At 49.9% G+C, this 25,343-nt stretch overlaps 1 protein-coding gene across 4 annotated transcripts in view; it reads left to right on the top strand.

Annotated features, from left to right (window-relative positions):
• Positions 1-11,417, top strand: part of CYTH1 (cytohesin 1) — a 75,495-nt gene extending 64,078 nt beyond the window's left edge. For 3 of the 4 annotated variants that reach the window (XM_065908637.1, XM_065908636.1, XM_065908640.1), the window contains exons 10-13: positions 3,020-3,096; positions 6,536-6,607; positions 7,487-7,641; positions 9,522-11,417. In XM_065908637.1, the coding sequence (XP_065764709.1) occupies positions 3,020-3,096; positions 6,536-6,607; positions 7,487-7,641; positions 9,522-9,600 (383 nt within the window). In that variant the 3' untranslated portion in view covers positions 9,601-11,417. Of the gene's footprint in view, positions 1-3,019; positions 3,097-6,535; positions 6,608-7,486; positions 7,646-9,521 lie in introns of those variants that run through there. The other variant, XM_065908638.1, reaches the window with a different exon arrangement.
• Positions 11,418-25,343: the final 13,926 nt, after the last annotated feature.

The following is a 25,343-nucleotide window of genomic DNA, read 5'->3' as shown; positions in this document are numbered from 1 at the left end:
ACCCTGCTCGCTCGCTCTGCCCAGGCCACTGTAATCGCTGCAGCGTTTTCTTATTTTGTTATTTTTTGGTTATTTTGTTTTTTAATTGCTGGTGGTAGTGTTAATGCTGCTTCTAACTTACCATACAGTCCCTCGGGAACTGGTCAGGCTTGGGGTGTGGAGGGATTTTCGTCTTTCCCTGGTAGGGGTGGTGCATGGTGTGTCCAGCAGCTGGGCCCAGATGTGGAATAATTTGAACTTTCCTGAGGGCAATAGTGTAAGAAAACGCAGTAAGAGTGGGTTTTTAAAAGCAAGCAAAGCAGTCACTGAATTCTCTCTTGGACTTTATTGGTCAGGCGGATGCTATATTGTTGATTCAAATTGACACCCATGCATTTTTCGAGATTTCTCAAGTGGAGAAGAGGAGGAGGAGAAGGAAGTGACTCCCACGGCCGTGTGCTTCTGACACACCTCCCATGACCAGAGAAGCAAGCTAGGAAAAATTAAATTAGACAACGTAGGACATTTGCCTTTGCATGAAAAAGGGAAATGGTGTTTCTTAAACTCAGAATGAGGCCAAGTAAGATTTAAAAAAAAGACAAAAACCCGAAAACCCCTTCTTGAAGGCCTTCCGTTTAATTTCCTGTTTTGGGGGAGGGCATTACAACCTCGGCTCTGTTTTTTTATGTTTTGTTTTTATCCCTCTTTATCAATGAGTCATCGTTCAGACCCCCAAATTGGCCTCTTAGTTATGTCGCTGGTGTCTGCCCTCCCCTTGCTGGTTTCGGGGCACGTGTTTTCCAGATGAGGAGTCCCTGGACGTCTGTTACTTGAGCAGAGCCACACAGGAAAGAACGGCGCCAACACTGATGTTTATAAAACGTTCTGGGGCCTTGTCAGGTGGCTCCCAACTCCCGGGGAGCCAGAGTCAGGCCTTTGTATCTATGGGGTGGAGGCCCGCGGGCAGGGCAGTGGTCCTGTGAGTTCCTCAGGGACTGTCTTAGGTGCGCGCATCAGTCTGTCTGCTTCTTTCTTGTCTGTTTTCTTTCCAACATGAAATGTGCCCCTGGGACCACGCAATGCTCCATGGTAGGAGCTTGTTAGCACAGCAGGTCGTTGGGAAATAGCCAGGGAGAGGCTTTGTCCAGCTTTGCTTTCTGTCCTCGATTTCCTCCCGTCTTCCTCCTTTTGGCATCTGATCCCTCTTCCACAACCTCCCAAGATCCGAGGGCCCCCGGGCTGGTCCTGTGAGGGGAGCGCACGGCAGTGGGCATGGGCTGAGGTGTCCTGTGTGGGGGGCCCCGCGTGGGGGTGCAGGCCCAAGAGGCAGAAAAGCCACTTCCTCAGACGCTGATGGGGGCGGGCTTCCTTTTCACAGCAAATCAGCTCCAGTTCTAAGTATATCCTTGTCTTCCTTCTCCTCATTTATTTTGGTTCTGCCCAGCCTCTCCCATTTCCTCATGCATGTCATAATTTCCATCCATGGTTTTCCTGACTCATGCCCTAGGGCCTCAGGGGCCAGAAGCACGTGCTCACAGAAGCTGGCAGTCGATGTGGGGGAGAGAGTCAGTCTTTGCTTGACACCAGCACGGGACAGGGGGTGCGGGTGGGGGGCGTAGCATGCGCTGGCTTACGGCCAACCTCCTTCCCCAACCAAGGTCTGTGCCATTGAGAACCTCTGCAGTTCACAAGCAGTCGCTTAACCTCTCAGAGTTTGGGCATCCAAGCAGAGCCATGCCAGGAGTCCAAAAGTCGGGTAGCCCTTAGAGTTGCTGCCAGGACCTATGCTGGACCCTTTATTTCTGGGACGGGATTTGCATTGCTCCAGCAATCGGATCCTTTAAGGAAACCAGGCGTGAGGGTGCAGCCACATCCTGGAAGCTGGAGACACTCGCTCTAAAGCCCCTGCTCATCTGTTGGGGGTGAGGGGCAAGCGAGGAAACGTGACTGGGGTCATTGGATTCACACCTTGTGGTCCTTGTTTTCTATGAGGATCGGAGAAGTGGTGTCCTCTATAGGTTACGTTGGCAGAGAGAGCGCCTCCTGTCCAGGGCAGCGCGAGGTTGTTTATGAAACAGCCTGCGTATCTTACCACGTGAAGGCTTTTCATTTGGTTCGTATTCAGAAAACTTTTCCTGGACCTGGTGTGTGTTGAGGAGAATGGCTGTGCTCAGGGTCAGACTGGGAGCAGAGTGTGCCTTCCTTCACCCAGGTCATGGCAAAGTTTCCCTTCCTTCACATCATCTCAGGATGACGTCATGACTCTGACGTTTCCTTTGATTGAGGAACATTTAAAAGGACTAGGGGAGCCTTCACCAGCTCACCGCCACCGCTGAGAGCTCACTTGGCCTATGGCTTCCTCCTCCAGTTATTTTTGTTTCAAGCTTCTGGTGAGAAGTCCACAGTTGAATAGGTACCTCAGCCTACCAGTGGATTCTTCCCTGTTCCAGGAATCCTGCTTTGTCCCACCCAGGACTCTGGGGGAATTTAGGACACTGGCCCAGAAACCTAAAAAGCCAGAGTAGAAACATACTACGATCAGGAAAGTGGGCTAGACGGTGAAACTGCAGGACTGTGGGTTCCTTGTTCCAGGAGCACTGGATTTGATTGTGAGGGGATTAAGATGTCTTACTTCCCGGTTCTTCTCCCGCCCTTTTCTGACAAAACCCTGGGCTGGTGGACCGGCAGTGTAGCGTGGCCAGGGGGCTGACCCTCTCCCCTCCTCTGTGTGCCCCATTTCCACTGCATCCATGGGCTTCTGCTGACGCTTCTCTGGTTCATCGCTGTCCCAGCTCCTCCCCAGCCCCTGCGCTCATCTGCTGTCCTGATGCCATCTGCAGGGGGCCACCCAACTTGCTTGCTCTGCTTGTACCCACAGACTTTCACACTGTGAAAGGTGCTTCTGTTTTGGCTCTGTGTCTCGTTACTGATGTAAATCTGCCATGGTCTCAGTGTCCTCCTGGCACCCTGTCCTCGCTTCCTCGTCCCGCACCCTGGCCAGTGGACTCCTATCCAACACACATCTCTCTTTGCTCTGCAGGTGGCAGGGTAAAGACCTGGAAAAGACGCTGGTTCATTCTGACTGACAACTGCCTTTACTACTTTGAATACACGACGGTGAGCGCCTGCTGGTTGGCTGGGACGAGGGGTGGGCCAGGCTTTGTGGTTAAAACAGCTCTAATCAGACAAGATTGAAGGAGGTGGGGGTGACGGTCAGATGCTGCTTCTTGGGGCAGGAGAAGAGTTTTAAGTGAAGAGGAAGGGCTAAGAGGAATCTCAAAACTGGGGCCTGGGCATGGTGTGCGGTGTGTGGCCACAGGAACCATAGTTCAGAGCCAATGTCCAGCTCTCAACTGGGACAGCTGGTGCCTGGCTGGGAGACAGTGGCAGAGAATGTCATACATGGCATTAGAAAGGGGTCATGGAGCCCAGCTAATGAGTTTGGATCCATGGCCAGGAGAGAGTTTGTGGCCCCACTGAAAGGGAGACAGAGGTAACCGTGATTTGGAGAATGCACATCTGTGGTAGCTGGAATACTGAAGCACTTGATTTAGAAGGAATATTCAAAGGGCACAATGTATAACAGAGGAAAAGAAAGTGAAATGAAATGGGAAAAGTTAGAGACTACCTGGAGTTTTAAAAAACTGATGTTTACTTAAATTGAAAATTTTGTTGGTTTTTATTCAGTGGGAATGAAATTGTAACACAATACAAATACTTGTTACATACAAGTCCCGTTCATAACAAGACCTATGAGCATAAAGATTGTACAGCAAAACCTTTTCCGAAGCTCCCTCTAACAGAGCCCCCAGGAGGCCTGGCAGGTTGGTGGCCTCAGATTGGAGCCCTCTCAGGCTCCCCACGGCTGGGTGCTCTTGTTTCTGCCCTGTTCCTTGGTCATCAGGAGAGAAAACACATACCGCTGGCAGCACTGGAGAGGGTCTTACATAAGTCAGGGCAATCGAGGTCCTCCTGAGAGAATGAGGATTTTAGAAGCATCTTGTATCATAAAGATGGGGCACAATAGGACGGGAGTCCTGGCCGTGTTTGTGTGACACTCAGTGGGAGCCAGGAGGCAGGCCCACGCCTGACCCTTTGCAGCTCAGGGGTAAGCAGGTTCCACTGTGTCCCTCACGGCGGTTCTTCAGCTGGTCGGCGTCATGTGGATGTGGCTTCTCAGCCAGGCAGTGAGAGTCATGACAGTCTCAGCTGGTGACTCAGTCACTCAGCAGTCTCCAAGGGAGACTGACCAGGATTTTGTGTACAACGGGGGCTAAACTCATGCCACAGAAGTTCTGCAGCTTTGCTTTTCTGTTATGAACATCCTTTCAAATATGAGAGTAATGTATTTCAAATACCAAAAACAGTACGAACATTTTTTTAACCCCCTCAAAGTACCGCTGTGAACAGTTTGGTAAACTTTCTTCTGTTTTGCACCCGTTCCCCCCACATGTATTGCCCTTTTTCTTCTAGACTGATGACATCTCTAAAACATTGTTTGGGTCTTTTTCGTTGGTCTCTGGGTTAGAATGAACTTTCTGCAGGCGTCTCAGCAGTGCACCCCTAGGTCCCCGGCAGTCTCAGTGGTAGTGCAGTGAGAGTCTAGAAGCTTGTGGTTCTTAAAATGATGCCGACCATGCTGGTGTTACCTGAATTCAGTCTAGCAGTGCATCGGCATTTTATCGGGCAGTGGGAACCAGAGAAAACATTCCCAGAGATGCTGATGGGGGAGCCTCGGGCTCAAGATGGTAGGTGGAGACATCCTCATGGAATTACCTAATAGAGGGAAAATCTAGTAGAAATAAGTGGGAACAAGACAGCCGGATAAGGAAAGGGCAGAACTCAGCACGCTTCCCATTTGGCAGAAGGGGCCTCGGCGCATCCTGGGGCCAGCAGAAGGGCCCTTGCTGTGTGGCCAGGCCCAGCAAACCCCAGACCTCCCTGCCCCGTGCTGAAGTCCAGGAGAAGCAACCTCAGCAGGAGTTCTTCCCTTTACCCCTGTGGATGGAGAGTAGAGAGGTCTGCTGAAGGGTAGAAACCAGGGAACAGTGGAACAACAGGACTCGCTATATCAGTAAAAGCTCTGAGGATGTGTTCATGTGAGCAGACTGTCTGTGGCGGGTCTGCAGTGCGCGTCAGCTCCAACCCGCGCTGGATACCAGCAGCCTCAGGGGAGAGTCAGGGTGCAGGGTGTCTAAGGGGGGCGCTCCCTCCACTCACTTCTCTCCTGGGGGGTCTGAAGCTGCCAGAATACAAGATATTCGGCCCTCCAGAAGTTTCAGACTAAAAACAAGTAAGAACCAAAACTGCATATTCAAAATATAGCTATATAAGTGTGGAATTATAACTTATTTATTAACAAGTTAAAACTTTAAGGAATGATTAACCAGAAATGTAATTCCTGTTCTAGAGGAAAGGCTTGAGACAATCCCAGAGATTGAAAGATAAACGTTAAAGCAATTAGTGGGACTTCCCTGGTGGTCCAGTGGTTTAGACTCCAGGCTCCCAATGCAGGGGACCTGGGTTCAATCCCTGGTCAGGGAACTATATCCCACATGCTGCAACCAAGAGTTCACATGCCACAACTAAAGATCCCCTCATGCTGCAACTAAGATCCAGTGCAGCCAAATAAATAAAATATTGGGGGGTGGGGGAAGCTAATAGGTGCAGAGGACAAGTGAGAATGCTCCCAGTGCCAGAATACCAAGACATGCAAATGCAAAGACAGGCCATGAGGTTATTGCCCTGAAAAGGAGAAAGAAACCTGAGTCTGCACATGGTGTTTTAGGAACATTTGCTCTACGAAGCGTGGCATAGCCCAGTTAAACTGTTGACCTTGGAACACAGTTTTTGGCCATTGGTGTCTGGACGTCCGAGAGAGGAGGTGAAGGCTGCTGGTCAGGTGCCGGCAGGTGTGGGAGTGGCCTTGCTTGAGATGGGAAGCCCTGGAGGAGGGCTAGTTGGGGGTGAGAGGACGCGGGGCTCTGTTCTGGACAGGAGTGTAGGTGCCTTTTTGGTCCAGGTGGAGTTGTCAGGCAGGCAGTGTCTCTTTGAGGATCCTACAGCCTGGAGCAGGAAGATGGTGCCGGAGGTAATGATAAGGTAGTGACACATGATGCAGCTGTAGTCCAGATGTTGGGGCACAGAACAGAGGCGCCCAGGGTGAGACTGGGGCTTCCTAGCCTTGCTGACACTAGAACTGAGGCTTGAAAGATGAGTTAGGCAAAGAAGCAAGATGGTTTTTGTGTTTAAGGGACTTACACATTCCCCCTGGAAGGCCACCAACAGCTCTTGTCACACTCATGCTGTCAGAGCATCTGCGGAAGCACCTCTTCAAAGCCCTCTCAGTTGTAGAGGTTCATCTGTGATATGTTGACAACACCCACACGTTTCTTGACCCTATTGTTGTTTTAGAACGTAGGGTGTGGGCTCTAGAGCTGATTTGTGGACCTCAGGTCATGGGGAGGTGCAGGAGCTGGGCTGAGTCTCTGTGTGAGGGTAACAGAACAGGTGTTCGGAAGCCGAGCAGTGAGGTCTCTCTCCATCTCTTCTGCAGGATAAGGAGCCCCGGGGAATTATTCCGCTAGAGAACCTGAGCATCCGGGAGGTGGAAGACTCCAAAAAACCAGTGAGTGTTTTTGATGAGCTGCTTCAGAGGGACAGAAGAGATGGGCGTAGCAGCTGTTCGACATAAGATGAAGTCACAAAGGTTTACCACTGACCCTGGGCAACACGGTTGGGGCTGCGCGGGTCCCCTTACAGCGGATTGTTCTCAGTGGTGACTGCTCAGTAGGACACTGTCTGCGCTGGGCCGAGTCCTTGGAGGCCGAGCCTCTGCTGCACAGACGGAGGCCACCTGTCCATCAGACGTGGTCTCTTAATGTGCAGAAGGTCGGTGCTCACCCCCGCCTTACTCAAGGGTCAAGGACTTGAAAAAACTCCAGAAGTGCTAATTTAGTTTAGCCTAACTTTTAAAATTATCTTTACAGGTAAGACAAAGCTGAAAGAAACTAAATAACGTCTTTCATTCTGTCCATCTGTTTTAGTGTCACTTTCTAACTATCACACGAGGTATAGGATTATTCTTCCTTAAAAGGCTTTAGCAAGCTCTCATGATTGGGCCACTTATTTTTTGATCTTCAGATGGCTTATAAATATTTTCCCTTTGTTTTCGATTATTGTATTGCTGACTTGGCTGTAAAAGGCATTCGGTTACCTGCAGTTACCTCCATATTTTCTGTAGTTTAGGAGTAGAGCTAATGTGTATCTGCTTGGTATCTTTGCTAATAAGACCTATTTATATACAATGTATGTTCTCCAGAATTCCACTTTTAGGTTACTCTTTTTCAAAGGAAAATGTATGTTTCCTATGAAACTCAGAATAAAGAAATTAACTTTTTTTTTTAAATAAAATTTTCCTTTTGGGGAAATAAATGAACCTTTTTTTTTTCTTGGTCAGCAGCTTTCTTGGATCTTTATCGCTCTCCCTCTCTTTTTTAATTCTCAGAACTGCTTTGAACTTTACATCCCCGACAATAAAGACCAAGTGATTAAGGCCTGTAAGACGGAGGCTGATGGGCGCGTGGTTGAGGGGAACCACACGGTCTACCGTATCTCGGCCCCAACGCCCGAGGAGAAGGAGGACTGGATCAAGTGCATCAAGTAGGTGACACATGACAGCTGGGCCCTCGCATCTCAGACAGTCACACCGCAGCTACCTGTGTGCTGCCCGCCCACCTCAGTACCCTGTGCTGAATCCGTAGTGGGTAGTCTGACCCTGATTCCTGGGTGACTTTTCACTGGGTCCCTGGATTCTTGACCCTTGGACATTTTTCAGAGAGTACCTCACATCTCGGTTTCCCAAGAGCCTCTCCTGGCCCCACAGAGGGGACTGGTGAGCAGGCTTAGAGGCACAGATGCCACTGGCCAGACTGGCCTTCTCATGTCTTTGGAAGCAGGTCTCATCTTCATGGTGACAGCTCAGCGGAAATTGTAACCATTCCCTTTTATAATTCCTTAATCCTGCGAGACACTGTTGTCCCATTTACAGATGGGCAAACTGAGGCCTATTGAGGGTAACTGGTGAATGCTTGTCAAAGTCATGTGGCAGTGATCCAGGATCATAAAGCAGAGCCCCACACTCCCCACTGAGCTGTGAAGAAGAGAAGGTTTGGGAGAAAGCAGGTGTAAACAGATCCTCAGATCCAGGGCTCTTCCTGGTCCCTGCTCTGCCTGTCACCGACTTTATCACAGGGGAGGTATCCTGCTGCAGCCCCTCTTCCCCACTCCCCCCTGGGGCCTCTGTGAACCCTGTCCCACCCGCCGTCATGCCCACCGCCCATCACCATGCTTGGCTCAGTGCCTCTTCCTCCTGGGAGCACTCTGCCCACTGGTGCTGCGTTCATCAGGCATGACCCAGCCATCCCCTAAGGGTGTCCCTGGGACCAGAGTGAGGATGGCCACAAGAAGGAGCACACCTACATGTGCGGCTGGGCGGGGCTTCCAGACCTGAGCACATCACGTGTCCTGGGCCCCTCACGTGGGCCGGAGATGTCCCGTGGCGTCCCTGGGGGTTGGCCCACTCAGGAAGCCGAGGTGGGCTCCTCGCCCTGACTCCCTGAAGACGGAAGCAGGATTCCTTCCCGACCTCTCCATGTGGTCAGACACCCACATGGCAGAGCCCCTCGGGACTCGTCCCAGCCTTGTCCAGGTCTTGCCTCCCGTGCACATGTCCTCTCTGTGAACAGGACCTGGTCAGCTTGTAGGAGCCATTGTGCACCTGGTCAAGTGCAGAGTCCGCAGTGACATGGACTTGTGACAAGCCCGGAAACTGTCGGCACTTTGAATACCACTTCTCTGGAAAAGCAAATGAAACTTCAAATTGTGGATCACAGCTTGCTTGAACGTGGAGAATGACCAGTGTAAAGGGGCAGCAGGGGGCCACGGCCTGCCGTCACCACCTGTGCAGGTGTCTCTGGGGCCAGTGTGGGGGCTGCCCGGGCTCTGTCCCCGCCAGACTGTGGATGTGGGGCAGGCCACTGGCCGCTGCTCGGCCCCCGCTGCCCAGTGACGGGTCTTGGCTGCTGAGCTGGTGCACTGGGGACTCAGAAACTGCCGAGTACAGACTGCAGCTGCCAGCCAGATGCACCACGTACCAGGTGCCACACAGGGCTGTGTGGCAGTCACTGCTGCAGACGAATGCCTCTGTCGTCACAGAGCTGGAGCATCGCGCGCGACTGTTTCCCGAGTTAGAGCGCAGCCGTGAGGTGTAGAGGACTCCTGAACTTAAGCTGATTACTTGGTTGAAACAGGCAATAAGCGCCCCACGGTTACCTTGTTACCTGTACCTCATCTCCCTCCAGACTTGTCTTCTGTGCCACGTGTGGATCCAGCAAAGGCTGATGCCATGATGTGGCCTTGACAGGGATGGTCAGGCAGCTGAGGGGAGCGTGTGGGCGCAGCTGCCACTAGGAAGCCCCGGCCTGGGTTTGTATCTCCTGTTTCTTGGTCCTTGCTGATTTCTCTCCTTTTCTGTGCTGCAGGGCAGCCATCAGCAGGGACCCTTTCTACGAGATGCTGGCCGCACGGAAGAAGAAAGTGTCCTCCACAAAAAGACACTGAGTCTGCACAGCCAGCGGGGCCCGCGTGCCCGGCGAGTGCTTCCCAGCCAATGAGGCCCAGGGTGGCCGCCGTGCCTCCGACAAGAGTGGGAGCGTCTGGTCAAGCATCACCCTGAATTCCTAGAGACTAGCTTCAGCTTTTGCTAATTTTTTTAAGTGGGAGAAGGGTAGATGGTCACCCCTGAGGAAGGGGGCCTGACGACTTCACACTTGGGTTTTGAGCCTTTCTCTCTAAAAAAGAACAGAGCTCCTGTCGGCCAGGCCACCCCCCGCAGGTCTCCGCTCAGCAGGTCTGAGAGCAGAGCTCAGAGCCGACCATTTACCTCTCGGTTATTCCCTGGGAAGAAGCCTTCAACCCTGTACCATAAATACGTGTATCCGTATCTTATTATATGTTAAGAAAAAGGGGGGAATGGAAGAGAAGCCACATACTATAAAGATATATTTTTGTTTTTTAAAGAAAGAGAGAAAGTAGAGCTGTCCAGATGCATTCTGTCCCATGTGCTTTGGGAAGCTTCTCCCTGGAGAAGCTCTCTGGACCACTGCTGCAGGTGTCAGCCCAGGGCAGGGGCTGGGCAGACTGCCTCCCCGTGCTCACAGGGGCTTGGCTGGGTGGGAGAGGGGGTGGCGAGAGGGTGGAGGGGGCCACGCGTCGAGGATAGCCTCGGGGTCTGCAGGGCAGCGCCAGCCACTCCAGTCAGTGCTTATCCTTCCTGGTGCCTGGGGAGCACCACGGGGAGAAGGGAGTCTGCCCGCCGCCTGCGCTCTTCTTTCTCTTTCAGGAGTCATTCTTGTCGGGCTTTAAAATAGAAAGTCATCATCTTTCCTCGAGCTACATACCTAATAACCAAAACTGTGAGGAAGGCAGTCCCATCAGAGGATCTGGGATGACCTGTTTCTTATTTGGTTTTTCTTCCTTCTGCCCCTACACTCCATTCCTCGTTTTAGAGGAAGGAGCGGGTCTGACCCGACCACCTGAGGGCTTCGGCCTTCCCTGCCTCAGAGCTGGCCCTCACCTGGACCACACCATGGGTTTAGTGGTGGCTCTTGGAGGGGAGCAGGCCTTCACCTGCGTGGCAGGGCCAGGGCGGGGGGAGCCAAGGGGTGAGGGCTCGGCCCCCGCTCCTGACGCATGGCCAGAAGGAGCCGTGGCCACCGCTCTCCTGCCGTTCTCTCAGGGACTCTTGTCCGGGCCCGGCACCCAGTCCAGGCAGAGCAGGGCCGGCCGGGCCATCGTTGCCAGACCCCTCCCAGGCCGTGTGACCCCGGCTCCCCCGACTCCTTCCAGGCAGGCTCGCATCTCTGGAAATAGCTTTGATAAAGGGGGGTGGGAGTGCTTTCTAGGCCCTCCCCTTGGTGTAGGTCCTCCCTGGAGTGGCTTCAGGCATTTTAATGCCGGAGCTTGTGAAGGTGACAGAAGAGGGTCCAGGCTGGTAACCTGACCTTTCTGGGTGAGAGAGCCAGGGCAGGGCCAGCCGAGAGCCAGGGAGTCTGGGCTGGTGCTGGAGCCCCTCTGGTGATCTGAGTCCTTGGCCCAGGTTCTCGTGAATATTACCTAGACAGAGAGGCACCTGGATCAGTATTAGTCTATTTATCAGAGGTGTAAATAATCCATGTATAGTTTTTCTCCTTTTAGATTATTTTGTATTTGTTTTAAAAAAAAGTTTTGTCAAAATATAAAGAAATGACTGAAAGTTGTTGACAGGGTTTTTAAAAAATTATAATTATTATTCCAGTTTCTTTTTGTTTGTTTGTTTTTTGCATTGTAAACTAGCGCCAAGGAACTGCAGCAAATAAACTCCAAATCTGCCCAAACCACTTTGTTACCTGTGGCGTTGCCTCATGCCCGGCTGGGCCCTGAGAAGGAAGGTTCTGCTTGTCAAGTGCACTCGTGAGGGTGGATGTGTCGCCTGAACCTCACACAGATCAAGTCTAGTGACAATAAAGATCGGAAGTGGGGAGGATGGTGCTATCTCCTGTTAAAGAGAGCAGAGCAAGAAAGATGACTGGCATAGTGATTTCCCCCTTTTTTGGAAGAAGAAACAAATGTCAGACATTGCTTTATTTATTTATTTATTTATTTTTATTGATTATAATTGCTTTATAATGTTGTGTCAGTTTCTGCCATACAACACAGTGAATCAAACCGTTATGCACATACTCCTTCTTTTTTAGATTTCCTCCCCACTTAGGTAACCACAGAACATTGAGTAGTGTTCCCTGTGCCATAGAGTGGGTTCTCATTCCTTACTTGTTTTAAACATAGTAGCAGGTATGTGTCACTCCCAGTCTCTCAGTTCATCCCAGCCTTCCTTCCCCTGCTTGGTATCGGTAAGTTTGTTCTCTCCATCTGTCTCTTTCTGCTTTGCAAATAGGTTCATCGGTGCCATTTTTCTAGATTCCACATATAAACAATATTATATAGTATTTGGTTTTCTCATTCTGAATTACTTCATTCTGTATGACAACCTCTACAGACATCATCTTTTATTAGGATCACGAAATGTGCCTTCAGCCTTTATAATACACTTTCAGTGTCATTTCAGTTTCCAGATGTGCCTCCATAACGCCAGGGAAGAGTCACAGTGAGGTAGAACCCAAAAAGCCCAGAAGATACTCAGCATAGCATCACAGGGTAAGGAGACAGACAAGCCCTAGCCTGTCCCCTCAGCTAATGTTTCACCAGAAAGTGCAGTGTAGAGTTACCATGTGATTCAGCAGTTCCATTCCAACTTGTATGCCCAAGAGAACTGAAAACATGTCCACACAAAAACTTGCACTTGAATGTTTATAGTTGCATGATTCACAGTGGCCAAAAGGTGGAAACACTACAGATGTCCATCACCCAATGACTGGATAAATGAGCTTTGGTGTGTTCCTACAGTAGAATATCATGCAGTCATGAAAAGGAATGGGGTTGGGATTCGTGTTACGACAGGGCCGAGCCCTGAAAACATCATGCTGCACGAAAGTAGCCCAACACAAAAGCTCATGGTTTATATGCAGTGTCTTTAAAAGGCAAACCTATGGAGAGAGAAGGTGGGTTGGTGGTGGTTAGAGGCTGGTGATGTCAGGGGAGCACGGGAGTGGCTGCCCATGGGTACAGGGTTTCTTTTGAGGGTGTTGAAAATGTTTGTTGATAGTTGCACAATGTTGCGAATGCAGTAAAACTCACTGAATTGTACACTTTAAATGGACAGGTGAATTCTGGACTTCCCCAGTAGTCCAGTGGTTAAGAATCTGCCTACCGATACAGGGGACACGGGTTCAATCCCTGATCCGGGAAGATCCCACATGCTGTGGAACAACTCAGCCCCATGCGCCACAACTACTGAACCCTAGAGCCCGTGCTCTGCATCAAGAGAAGCCACCACACGAGAAACTCGGGCACCACAGCTGGAGAGTGGCCCCCACACGCTGCCGCTGGAGAAAGCCCATGTGCAGCAAAAGACCCAGCGCAGCCAAAAATAAACAATTTTAAAAATAAAAGTGTGAATTCGATGGTAAGTGAGTTAGATCTCGATTTTAGAACCACAGCAGTGAATAAATGCCATGACTTCCTGTGGTTCTGAAAGTATGGTTCCCTGGACAGCATTTCCAGCAGCATTGGGGATGGGTTTGAAGTACAGATTCTCAGGTGCCCGCCACACCCACTGAATTGGAGCCTGCTGTGCTAGGACCTGACACGGTTTAACAAGTTTTCCAGGTGCTTCTGGCGCCCAGTACTGTTTGAGAATACTGCCTTAAACAACCACCCCAATTCTTTTTGTCACCAGACTCAGGTTGGCTGCTCATTGGTCAAGTATCCAATGTTGAGAGATGAGTGTTGGTTACAAAGAAAGATGGCTTTACTTAGAAGCCAGCAATCCTGCAGAGAATGTGGACTCATGTCCCAAAGAACCCATTTCCCCTTGTCAGGGGGCAGGAGCTTCTAAGGGGGAGTTTCAGGGGTACACACATGGGGTTGGGGGGCCACATGCAGAACAGCACAGTCAGCTCCAACAGTCATCTTGAAATTTCTCATGGAGTGATCTGATCAATGTCACCTTGATTATTTTAAGTTCAGTTAATCTTCAGATCCAGGTGCAGTTTGTTCCCATTTCCTTAAGGCCAGTTTTTGCAGTTGTGCAAGATGGAGCAGCTTATGTCACATCTGCAGTCTGATCATCATATTGTTAACAACTTCCTCCTGGTTGGGGTTTCAGTATCTGTGAAACAGCCAAAAGGATATTACTGAGGATGTTACCTGCAGCCCTTGAGGAGGAACTAAAGGTATTTTGTTTAATAACTGTTATTTTGTCTTGTTGACTATTTTCCTCTGTTTCTGCATTTTCTCATTTCTCTGATTAAATTTATTCTTTGGCTAAAGTTTTTCCAGACAAGGGGCAGGTGGAGGACTTGGGGGGTGGGGGAAGGTGTCTCTCCAGGGAAGGCCTCATATAGTCCTGATCAGTTACACTTGCTTCTCTTCCTTGTGAGGCAGACATGCGTACATACGTATATACACATCAGGTTTAGTGAAGTATAATTCTGTACCATATAATTCATCCATTTAAAGTGTACAATTCAGTGGGTTTGGTGTATTCACCAAGTCGTTCAGCCATTAACCATCCATTTTGGAATATATTCATCGTCCCAAAACAAACCCTGTTCGCCCATTAGCATCCTCTCATCCCCCTGCAGCCCTCGGCAGACCCTCATTTCAGCCTCTGGGGACTTAACCTCTCCTGGACATCTCATAGAATTGGAATCATACATTGTGTAGTCCTCTGTCGACTGCTCACACTCACCACTGCTTTCAAGGTTCATTCGTGTTGTAGGTTGTCAGTACTTAATTCTGTTTTATGACTGATGTTCCATTTTATGGATATACCACATCTTTATTTATTCATCTGTTGATGGGTATTGAGTAAATTCCACTCTTGGGCTGCTATGGACAGTGGAATCATGAGCATTCATGTGCAGGTTTTGTGAGCATCGCTGGCGTTTTTGACAGTTTGTCCCATTGAATCTTCGTCCTCAGCCAAGGACCTGCCTCCACTCCCTGCTCTCGGCTTTGATGGACGAATCTAGGCTCACCTACCTCTCTGCCACCTCGACGTCAGGCTCTTTCACTGACCCCTCTGCCCACCCACCGCCTGCTGACACTCCACAGGACTAGCCTCTAGTGTTTGCAAATGCCGAGTAGATGACCAGTCACATGGTTGCACCTGCTAACCAGCTGGGGCCCCAAAATGTGCCTCTGTGCCTCTTGTCTCTCTCTTTGCCTCCTACTGGGTCTGTCCACCAGGGGTTCCCCGGGGCCTCCCATGCATACTCAGCGTGTTGTACCTGAGCTCATGCTCTGATCGCCCCAGGAGGGTTCCTTGTCAACACTTCCCCCTGAGCACAGCCTCACCAGTGATTCTTGCCTGAGTGCTCTGCGCACACTCATCTGGTGGCTGCAAAATGATGAGCCCCACCTCCAGCGCCCCCCTCGAGTGACCAGTTGGCCCTCGGCATCCTGACTGTGAGAAGGAGCCTTTCTTTGTCCTGCTTACACAACTGTTAATGGTGTGGGTACATGGATTCCTGTTTCCAGAGGTCTGTAACATACTACTCTCCTTACTGAGTCTGACGCTCAAAATGTCCCCAATTTGGCCAGTGGGAGCCCCATCCATTGGCTCCATGTCCTATGACATGACGTGATATACCCTGCATTTTCTTAGCACTGACGCCTTTCCTGGCATCACAGAATACTTCAGTATCACCTCATACCCACCATCCCTCAGTTCCAGGGTCAGCCATTTCTCCAGGGGCCTCCGGTTCCTTTTGAAGGCCATGGTGTGCCCATTGCTACTGAGGTCCCTTTGCCCTTTCAGTGAACAGGGCTAGAAAACATGCACATAGATACACATGGATACTACACACTCTAGCACAGGTACACCTATATGTAACAGTACATACCTCATTGGGCTAAGTATGAATGAATCAAATGATGCATATTAAAAAAAAAAAAAAAAAAAAAAAACAGCTCTTAGCCTAGTGCCTGGACCTGGAACTCAGTTTCATCCTCATTATCATCATTATTTTAATTATTTTTGAAAACTATGGAATCCTTTGCTGATCCTTTGCATGCCATGCATGAAATCCCAATTTGGGGTCCAGAGCAAGGGGCCAGCTGACTCACCTGCTCACTCCAAACAGGTGGACAGATGTGCCAGAGTTCTGCTCAAAACATGCAGCCTGGGGGTTCTCTGGTGCCTCAGAAGTGAAGAATCTGTCTGCCAATGCAGAAGATACGCGTTCAATCCCCAGTCCAGGAAGATCCCACATGCCCCGGAGCAACTAAGCCCCATGTGCCACAACTACTGAGCCTAGAGCCCTTGATCCCATGCTCCGCAACAAGAGAAGCCACTGCAATGAGAAGCCTTCGCACTGAAACTAGAGAGTAGCCCCTGCTCGATGCAACTAGGGAAAGCCCGAGCCCAGCAACAAAGACCAGCAGAGCCAAAACTAAAAAAAAATTATTAAAAAAAAGTGATGCGTGGACGCACCAAGCAGCTGCCCCATTTGTACTGCAGAACATCAGACCCCTCCCCAAGGGCGCCAAAAGGAACCTTGATAGAAAGGAAACTCTCTGAGCAGAGGATCACATGCGAGTGATAAATGCTGCCATGTCTTTTCTTTCATAGGTTATATGGGTGTTGGCACAGCAAGCAAAGCACAGGGCCAGCTCACCACTCCAGGCCGCGTGACACCCTGAACTCTGCCTCTCTGTTCCAGGGAGGTCCCTGTCTGACTCCCATTACGGAACTGCAATCCCCTCTCTGGAGGGTCCTGACTCCAGTGTAGACAGGCCAGCAGCAGCTGTTTCATTGGGTCTTGCTGTGAAGTGTGTCTCTCTCCTTTCCAGCCGAGGGTTCTGCTAGATCTTCATGTTTTAGATCACCTCTGGCTTCTACCTGGAGTAAGATGTTTACTAACCTGGTTAACATGAGCAGTCCACTGTGAGTGACCCACTGCATGGAAGACAGTAGAAAACCTTGGCCCTGTTAGCCACAGATGGTCACGTGACTCGGGCGCCAGAACCCGAGTTCTGCCCCGAGAGGGACCAGAGGCCTGCTGCCAGACTAGCTGTATCTTAGCTTATCCAGTCTTCCTCTTGCTTCGCCACACTGTATCGCGGGGAATCAACTTTCTGCTCTTGGTTTAGATCTTTGTACAAACTCAGTGGAGACAAATCTGTTTATATTCCCTGATGCTTCAGGATTCTGCTTAGCATCTTCCTGGCCGGCATCCTCAGTGTCACATCGTTGGTGATTGTCATACACAGACTGCTCCGATCTTTATGTTCTTAAGCAAGACGTAATTACAATCTATTCAGCACCTGTGTGCTGGCCTTTTTATTTCTTTACTCTCCCAGTGAAAGTCGCTCAGTTGTGTCCGACTCTCTGTGACCCCAGTGGACTGTAGCCCAGCTCCTCTGTCGATGGGATTCTCCAGGCAAGAATACTGGAGTGCCCTTCTGGGGCACTGCCCAGCTGGGGAGTTGCCATGCCCTTCTCCAGGGGATCTTCCTGATCTAGGGACCAAACCCAGGTTTCCGGCATTGCAGATTCTTTACCATCTGAGCCCCTAGGGAGGTCCCTGACTACCACCTAAAAAAATTAGCATCCCGACAGGTGATAACATGTGCTCCTGGGTGTTGTTCGAACAGATTTATGACCTGCCAGTTTGGGCCGTGCAGCCAGCGTCCTTTCCTGCAGCCTCTCCATCTCTGCAGGTGTCCAGAGCACACAGCACCTCCTGGGCCTTGTGCTTGGCACTCCCTTGCGGGTGGTCTATTAGCTTTTCTCTGGTGACCTGGGTGAGCCCAGCCCTGCCTCACTTCAAGGCTGTTGCTGCCCCTCTGGGCAGTTCCACTTGCTTCAGGATTCTGGACCTGCCTGTCTCCCAGTCTCGGCTCTTTCTTGTCCCTTTCCTGGTTTCTTCCTCCCTCCAACCTCTGGATTCTTAGCCTGGTTCTCAGGGACCATCTGTCTCCCAGCTCCTCAAGTTGCTCTGCCTTCCGCTTGCAAGTTCCCCCACCTCCCTCTTCCTGGGATGCTTCTGCTCATCCCTAAGATCCCAGCTGGACCGCCCCCCCCCCATCCTCAGGAGTCCTCCCAGCCTTCATCCCAAATTCCCTACCAGCTCCCTGGACTCTCCCTGTCGTGATTCACATCATGCTGACTCTTCCTTTTCTGTTTGGAAAGTAACGCTCTTAATTGTGCCACTTGCCGAGTATCCCGTGATGACACTGAATTTTAATTTCGCAGCGGTTTGTCTCTCAAGCTAGGCAGAATCCACGGGCACTTTCCTCATTTTGTGCTCTCAAAACAACTTCCAGAGGGTGGGGAGGGGAGTGCTGCCTGGTCCTACACCAGCTTGGTGATCTCAGACCGGCTCAGTCTCAGGCCAGCACCAGAGGCCCTTCTGGAAGTTCTCTGGGGGCTTCTCCCATCGTTCGGGGCTTGATTTTACCTGGGGTGGGGGGCCATCTAGTTCTTACACCTTACTCTCAATGGGCCCTGCTTCCCTTGCTGCCCCAATCTGTATAGGGGCCACAGTCTCTGCAGGCTGACCTCAGCCTTTGGACACTGGTGGGCTCTGAGGGTGAGTGTCTGTGCAGGCCAGCCTGTCTGCTTCAGCACCATCTCCCCAGCCATCAGCAGAATGTGGTCCCTCTAAAGACGTCACCCTGTATCAAGGGGGCAGGGTGGACAGACCCTCCTTTCAGCAGCCACATGGACCTGACACCACGACGGGGCATGTTTGCTCAGGTGCAGCCAGTGAGGGTTCCAGGAGCGTCACATTTTCAGCCGGTTTCTCCCGCAGGCCTCCCGTGCCCCTGATCTGAAGGCTCTCTGAGCATCCTCTAGGAATCAAAGCTGCATCTCCTTCTGTTTTCTGAATCGGGGTGAAGATTCCACCCCCTGTCGAGAACGCCGAACTTCATCAGCCCGCTCCACGTGAGGAACTGTCATTTCTTTGCAGGGAAAGGTCCACATCTGGCAAAAACTTTTGGATCTGTATCACCTGGAGCCTCCAAGGAAGTGGTTCTTATTACCTGTGGGCCTTGGACCCTTCCATGAAGCTAATACACGCTACAGATGGTCTGCCCTAGAAAAGTACACGGGGAGCCCCCAGTGCAAAATGGGTGGAGTCCCATGGAGCTGAGTCCCTCCACGGTCCCAGGTTAAACAGTTCCCGTCTGAACCTTTGTCCTTGGAACTCAGAGGTGCCAGGTGGATTGGAAAGGGAGGAGGCCTTGCATGGAGTTTGCTTCTTCACGGTGTTTGCTCCCTATGTGTGCTATACCTATTCAGAGAAGAGATAATCTTTAAATAGATCTATTTATCTTAACCTGCTTGGGCTACAGGCTTCCCAGGTGGTGCCAGTGGTGGAGAACCCACCTGCCAATGCAGGAGACATAAAATGATGCGAGTTCTATCCCTGGGTTGGGAAGATCCCCTGGAGGAGGGCATGGCAACCCACTCTAGTATTCTTGCCTGGAGAATCCTATGGACAGAGGAGCCTGGCGGGCTACAGTCCATAGGGTCGCAAAGAATCAGACATGACTGATGCAACTTAACACACACACGTTTGGGATACTACAACAAAAATACCCCTGGCCCAGTGGTTGAAACAACAGAAATTCATTCCTCACAGTTCTGAAGGCTCTAAGTCCAAAGTCAAGGTGGCAGCCGACTCAGTTCCTGGTGAGGCTGTCTTGCCTTCTTGCTGTGTCTTCACCCATTGGAGAGAGAGGAAGCAAGCTCTGGGGTGTGTCGCTTCTGTTCCTCTGGAGGACCCTGGCTCACACAGACAACACAGAGAAACCTGGGAAGAAACCCCTGCTCCGGGGAGGAGTTTGCTGAAGAGAAACTTAGCAGATGTGTAGGGGAAGAGCTGGACCTCACATCCTTTCATCTGCTTTACAGACTCACGTACTCAGCCTGCCCAGACGGTGTTGGCTCTTCCCAGGCACGTGTGACGCGGTTGACTCAGTTTGGCACCAGACCCACCCACACCTGTAAAGTATCTGCCTGTGGATGACACTGTCTTACTGTGGCACCCTTTCCCCAGACCTCGGGTGCCACCTTCTGCACTCACTGGAGGGTGATGTTGCAGGTCTGCTCAGCAGGGCTCGGGGGCTGGCTCCCTTGGAGGCTGCGGGAGGAGGGACAGAAGGGCCCCGTGGGGTGGCATACTCCAGATGTCACAACTGGGGGCATCTGCCTTCCTCCAGGTGCCCACCACATGGGGGAGACCCCGCTGAAGTTCAGGCGTGCAAAGGGTGGACCACGGGTCTGGCGAGCCTACTGAAACAGAAGTTTGGGTGGTATGCCCTGGAGACCAGGTCAAGGACTTTTTCCTTGACTTGGTCTCTGGATTGAAATATAAGGAAGCGAGGAGCTAGTCCAAGTCACCAAATATTTCTTGGAGGTAGTCAGTTCCCAGGGAGTAGAACCCAAACCTCAAATACACTCAGCCCTTGGCCTATTCCTAGGCAAGTACAGGTTCCTGGCAAAGAGGATGTGGCTACATGCAAACGTTGACATTGGTTGGTGCGTGTCTTGTGTAACCGGCCTCATTAAACTTTCCAAGCAATTACTGCTTACAGCCTTGCCTGTAGCTTAACCTATACCTTTCAAAGGTTGGGTCTGGAAATGTCCACGGAGAGAAAATATGGGCAGTGTATCAGGAAGATGCCGCTTCCACCTCCTGTGAGTCTCTCCTTAACCTGTCACCAGATGTGTGGGGGTTGTCCCCAGCCAAGCAGCCCTCCATGACACCAGCTGGATGCTCTCCAATGTAACTGAGTTCCGACACTGCATACCCAGAGGCAGCATCAGATCCCACGGGTGAAGGGCGCAGTCCCACGAGGCTGCTCCCCCAACTCCAAATGCCAATCAAAAGAGGTGGGTCCCCAGATCACCCATAGCTCTGTCCAATTTGCCTCTGAATTGACATCATATGTACTTATTTATAGATGTTTACTGTTTATTTATAAATAGATATTTATGCATGCGTGCTAAGTCACTTCAGTCATGTCCGACTCTGTGTGACCCTATGGACTATAGCCCTCCAGGCTCCTCTGTCCGTGGACTTCTCCAGGCAAGAATACTGGAGTAGGTTGCCATTCCCTTCTCCAAGGGATCTTCCTCACCCAGGAATCGAACCCATGTCTCTTACATCTCCTGCATTGGCAGGCAGATTCTTTAACCTCTAGCGCTGCCTGGGAAGCCCCCAATATATTTATAAATATTATAAATATTTTACAATATAAATATATTTATTATAACATATATTTAAATATAAATTAATATAAACATTGTTTCTATTTATTGTTGAAATTTTATTTTATTTTAATTTTTATTTATTTTTAAATTTTTGGGCCTCACCATGTAGCTTGCAGTAGCTTAGCTCCCTGATCATGGATGGAACTCATGCCCCCCACTGTGGAAGCACGGAGGCCTAACCACTGAAACACTGGGGAAGTTCCTGAAATTTTACAAATACAAAGAAGGACAAGGAATAATACCAAAAACCCATATTCCTACTACCCAGTATTTCCAACTATCCACATTTTGTCACTCCCCCAACCTTCCAGTTTTTTTTAAATCAATAAGCTAGATATTCTGGCTTTCATTTAGGACACAGAAAGCTGGAAAGAGTCACACTCTCATCCTAACAGGAGAAGTATAGACAGATCTACAAAACCATTCCAAGCCCATCAAGGTGCTGCCTGAAATCTAAGACAGACAGGCCTCCAAGGAGGGCAGGAGAGTGGGTCACGGGGCAGAGCTGGGCAGGAGGTGAGCCGAGACGTCTAGTGAAGCGCGGCAGGCACGGAGCAGGCCAGCTGAGGGCGAGAGCCGTGGGGTGGGTGCTGAGACCCGCGGGGCCCTCCGCAAGGACCGCGCCGAGCTCACGGGGCGGCGGCGGGGGCAGGGCAGGCAGCTGAGAAAGCTTCCTCGAAGCCCTCAAAGCTCTCCTTACAGAACAAAAGCCTGCAGTCACCGCGGGAGGAGCAGAAAACACAGCTGGAGACTTAGGCTGGAGGGTGAGGCTGGAGCAGCAGAGCCCCTCTGCCGCTTGTGAGGAGGCACACTCCGGCAGAGATCTCCTACTCCTGGGAGCGGCGGGACCACGAGAAAGCCGCGCCCCGAGGTGCAGGGACCCAGGGACTGAGGTCCAAACCCAGCAGCAGAGAACCCCTCTGCCCCCATCCTGGTGCCCCAGCCTAGCCCGGGCCAGTCACAGCTGTCCTCGCCCGGCTCTAAGGGGCAGGCTTATCAAGAAACCCCCAGGACAAGAAGGTTGAGAGAAGCCCTCTGCCGCCCGACACTCATGACTGCGTTGCCCTCTCTGAGGTCTCCCAGTTGGGTTACCGCCTGGCCAGCTGCCCTTGTGCTGACTCCACTTTGCTGCGTGAATCTTGAGATGCTGGGAGGCGTTTCACTGTCAATCCACCCACCAGTTTTTCTCTGTTCTGAGTAATCTGTCATGAACCTGCATGGGCAAGTCTTGGTGTGGGCAAGTGCTTCCATCTAAATCTCTTGGTAAGCACCCAGGAGCAGGGTTGCTAGGTTGTAGAGCGAGGGCATCTTTGAGGAAACCACCAAGCATCTTCAAATAAGCTCTCCCTCACATTCTCAGCGGCAACACCCCGAGTCCCTGTTGCTTTGCATTCCTGCTAATATTTGGTACTGTCAGTCTCTGGTTTTTACCAGTTTTAGTAGGGATATCTCATAGTGGTTTTAGTTTGCATTTGCCTAGTGACATGATACTGAGCATTTTTTCATTGGCTTGTTTGCTCTATTTCTTCTTTGCCAAACTATCTACTCAAGTCATTTGCCCATTTTTTTCAAAAAAATTTCAGGTTGTCTTCTTGTTAATGGGTTGTAAACGTTCTTTATAGAATCTGGATACAAGTCCTTAATTGGGTATGTGTGTTGCAAATATTTTCTCCCAGTCTTGGCCTTGCTTTTTAACTTTGTTTTTTTGGCTGCACCAAAAAAAAAAAAAAAAAAAAATCAGGATTTTAGTAAGTTCCCCTGAAGCGACTTAGCAGCAGCAGCAGCAGCTGATTAGGGATGGAACCCATGTCCCCTGCAGTGGAAGCAGACAGAATTGTGTGAATGGTTTATCTGAATTTGTTTTCTGTAACCCAAGCAAACGTGATTCAGGTGCATTAATAGTTTATCAGGATGGTTGTTCTGACTCTTTTTAAAGTGGTCCAGATTTGTAAGGATGGAGGTGACCTGAAGATATAAGAGGGGACGCAGCATAGGGAGGAGAAACGAGGAGCCTGTTTCTAGGGTCTCACCCCTCTCTTCTGACGCTTGACCCGTTTCTGTCCACCTGACGGGTGCTACCTGTCCACTAAGCTCCCCTCCCCAGCCCTGGGTGAGACAGCTGCTGCTTTTTTCTTTAAACACTTGGTGTGTCCAGGTTGCATCACCTTTGTGCCCAGTGTAAACAGAAGAAGAGCACGGCGGCTTACCCCCTGGTTACGTCAGCTCTCCTGGTGAGAGAGCTCCCTTTCCGTCATCGTTATCCCTGAATACTGACTGGTTAAATACCACGTGGATATCACTCTGCCATGCATAGTGCGCTTCAGTTGTCTGGCATTTCATGTAAGAAATCATGATGATTATCTACTGACTTCCTGCTATTGTCATAAACATATTGTTCCTTTGATTAAATCAACTCAGCACCAGGACCCTTCTAGGAGGTGGATGTTTGCATAGTCAGGACCTGTGGTGAGGTAATGCCAGGGTCCCCCAGGCAGCAGGCAGTAAAGGTGGGATCCGCATGCCCTTCTGGTGGTCCAGACTCCCTCAAGTCAGTCCTGGACTCAGGTAAGCACTGTGGTCCAGTGCTCCCAGGCTGAGTGACTAAGACACTCATTCTCTTATGTGTTTGGAAAGTGGGATGTTTTGCAATAACATGCAAAAGGGTGTCGCTACATTGATCCTATCTCTTCCTACACAGATCGAGTTAAAAGTCTAAGTGGGCGTGTAGGGGAAAACCCACTGAAACTATGGGAGTGTGGTCAGACCATTGAAGAGGGCTCCTTCTCTTGTTCTCTATATTCCCTGCTTGACAAGTCCCGGCTTCCCTCACATGACCATCCAGCCCTCTCCACGGTAGGGTTTCAATGTCCCTGGTAACTCTGATTCCACCTGATGTCAATTCCCCGAATAAACGGCAGCCTCCTCCTCTCCTGAGCAGCAAAGACTGCTCCCGTGTCCTGCCTGGCCTCTGCCGCACCTGGACCCCTGTGTAAGATCCTCTGTCCAAGGAACCACTGATGTCTCTGTGTTGTCTCTGGTCTCTTTCTTCCGTCTCGAGGCCGGGCTGCTACGAAGCTTGCTGGCCTGTGGGTGCAACCCACAAAAGGGTAAAGGATGTTATTTGAGTGAATGGACTGATTATGGCAGATGCAGAAACTGTCATTCAAACCATAGTCTGAGACAGAATCCGAAATGCAGAGAAAATTCTAAAGACCTGTTGGAAAATGGTGAGAGCTAGAACAGAAATGCAAGGTTCCCCCAACTTTTCCCCAGAAGACCATCTTTAGTTAATTCACTTGAGGAAGCTGCATCGCTGAGCATTGTGGCCACAAAGAGCTCATTGTTTTAGGTTCCTACTTCAGTTGCTTGGCTGGGACCGTTGACTAAATACATTCTGGATGCTGAGTTAGCTCGGGTTCATGAAGAAGGAGAAACGTGCCCATGTTAGGCTGAGTGACATTGCATGATTGTCCCATCTCAGCATCTCTTAGTGCAAGAAATACTCACCATATGTTTTTTAAAAGGAATAAATTAGATTTCACAAACTATAGCCTGGGGGTAAATATCAATATTTGCAATATAAAGAGCTGGGAAAAAGTGAGAAATGACAACTCGTGGGAGTTTTGATTTATATTTCCCTGACTCCTTATGTGATCCTCATGTGCCAATGTACACTCTTTTGCTGTATCCATTTGAATTTTTCCCTCTGTGCATTGCCAGTTCATGCCTTGTGACTATCTTCCTTTAGGGTTGTCTTTTTTTAAAAAACATATTTTATGTGTTTAGTTATTTGCTGCATTGGGTCTTAGTTTTATCATACAAGATCTTTTGTTGCAGCACACAGATTATCTAGTTGTGATGCAGGCTCAGTAGTTGTGGCACTTGGGATTCAGTTGCTCCTCAGCGTGTGGGATCTTAGTTCCCCAACCAGGGATCAAACCTGTGTCCCCTGCATTGCAAGGCAGATTCTTAACCACTGGACCACCAGGGAAGTCCCTAGGGTTGTCTTTAAAAATTAATTAGGAGGTGTTTTTGTGATATTAAGTGATATTAAACTTACACTTACCTGTATATTACAAGCAGTTTTCTAAATCTAATATTTGCCTTTTGACTTTGTGTTATATTTTCCAAATTTTTAATTTTATAGAGTCAAATATGTCTACTTTTTTCTGTATGGTTTTGGGTTTCTTGTCTTAAAGAGGTTGCCATTGCTCCAAAATAAATAGTTCCTTTAATTTTCTTCTAATATTTAATTTGAATTTTCTTTTTTTGACCTTTGGATTTTTAATCCATCAAAGGTTCATTTTTGCTTATGTTATGAGGAAAGCATATAAGTTTATTTTATTCCAGAAAAGTAATTGATAATGCCAATGCAATCTATTAATTAAATTATCATTTTCCCATTGAGATACCACTT

The sequence above is a fragment of the Muntiacus reevesi genome, chromosome 18 (assembly GCF_963930625.1).
Source record: "Muntiacus reevesi chromosome 18, mMunRee1.1, whole genome shotgun sequence".
Classification (NCBI taxonomy): Eukaryota; Metazoa; Chordata; class Mammalia; order Artiodactyla; family Cervidae; genus Muntiacus; species Muntiacus reevesi.
This window is presented reverse-complemented; position numbering and strand designations above follow the sequence as displayed.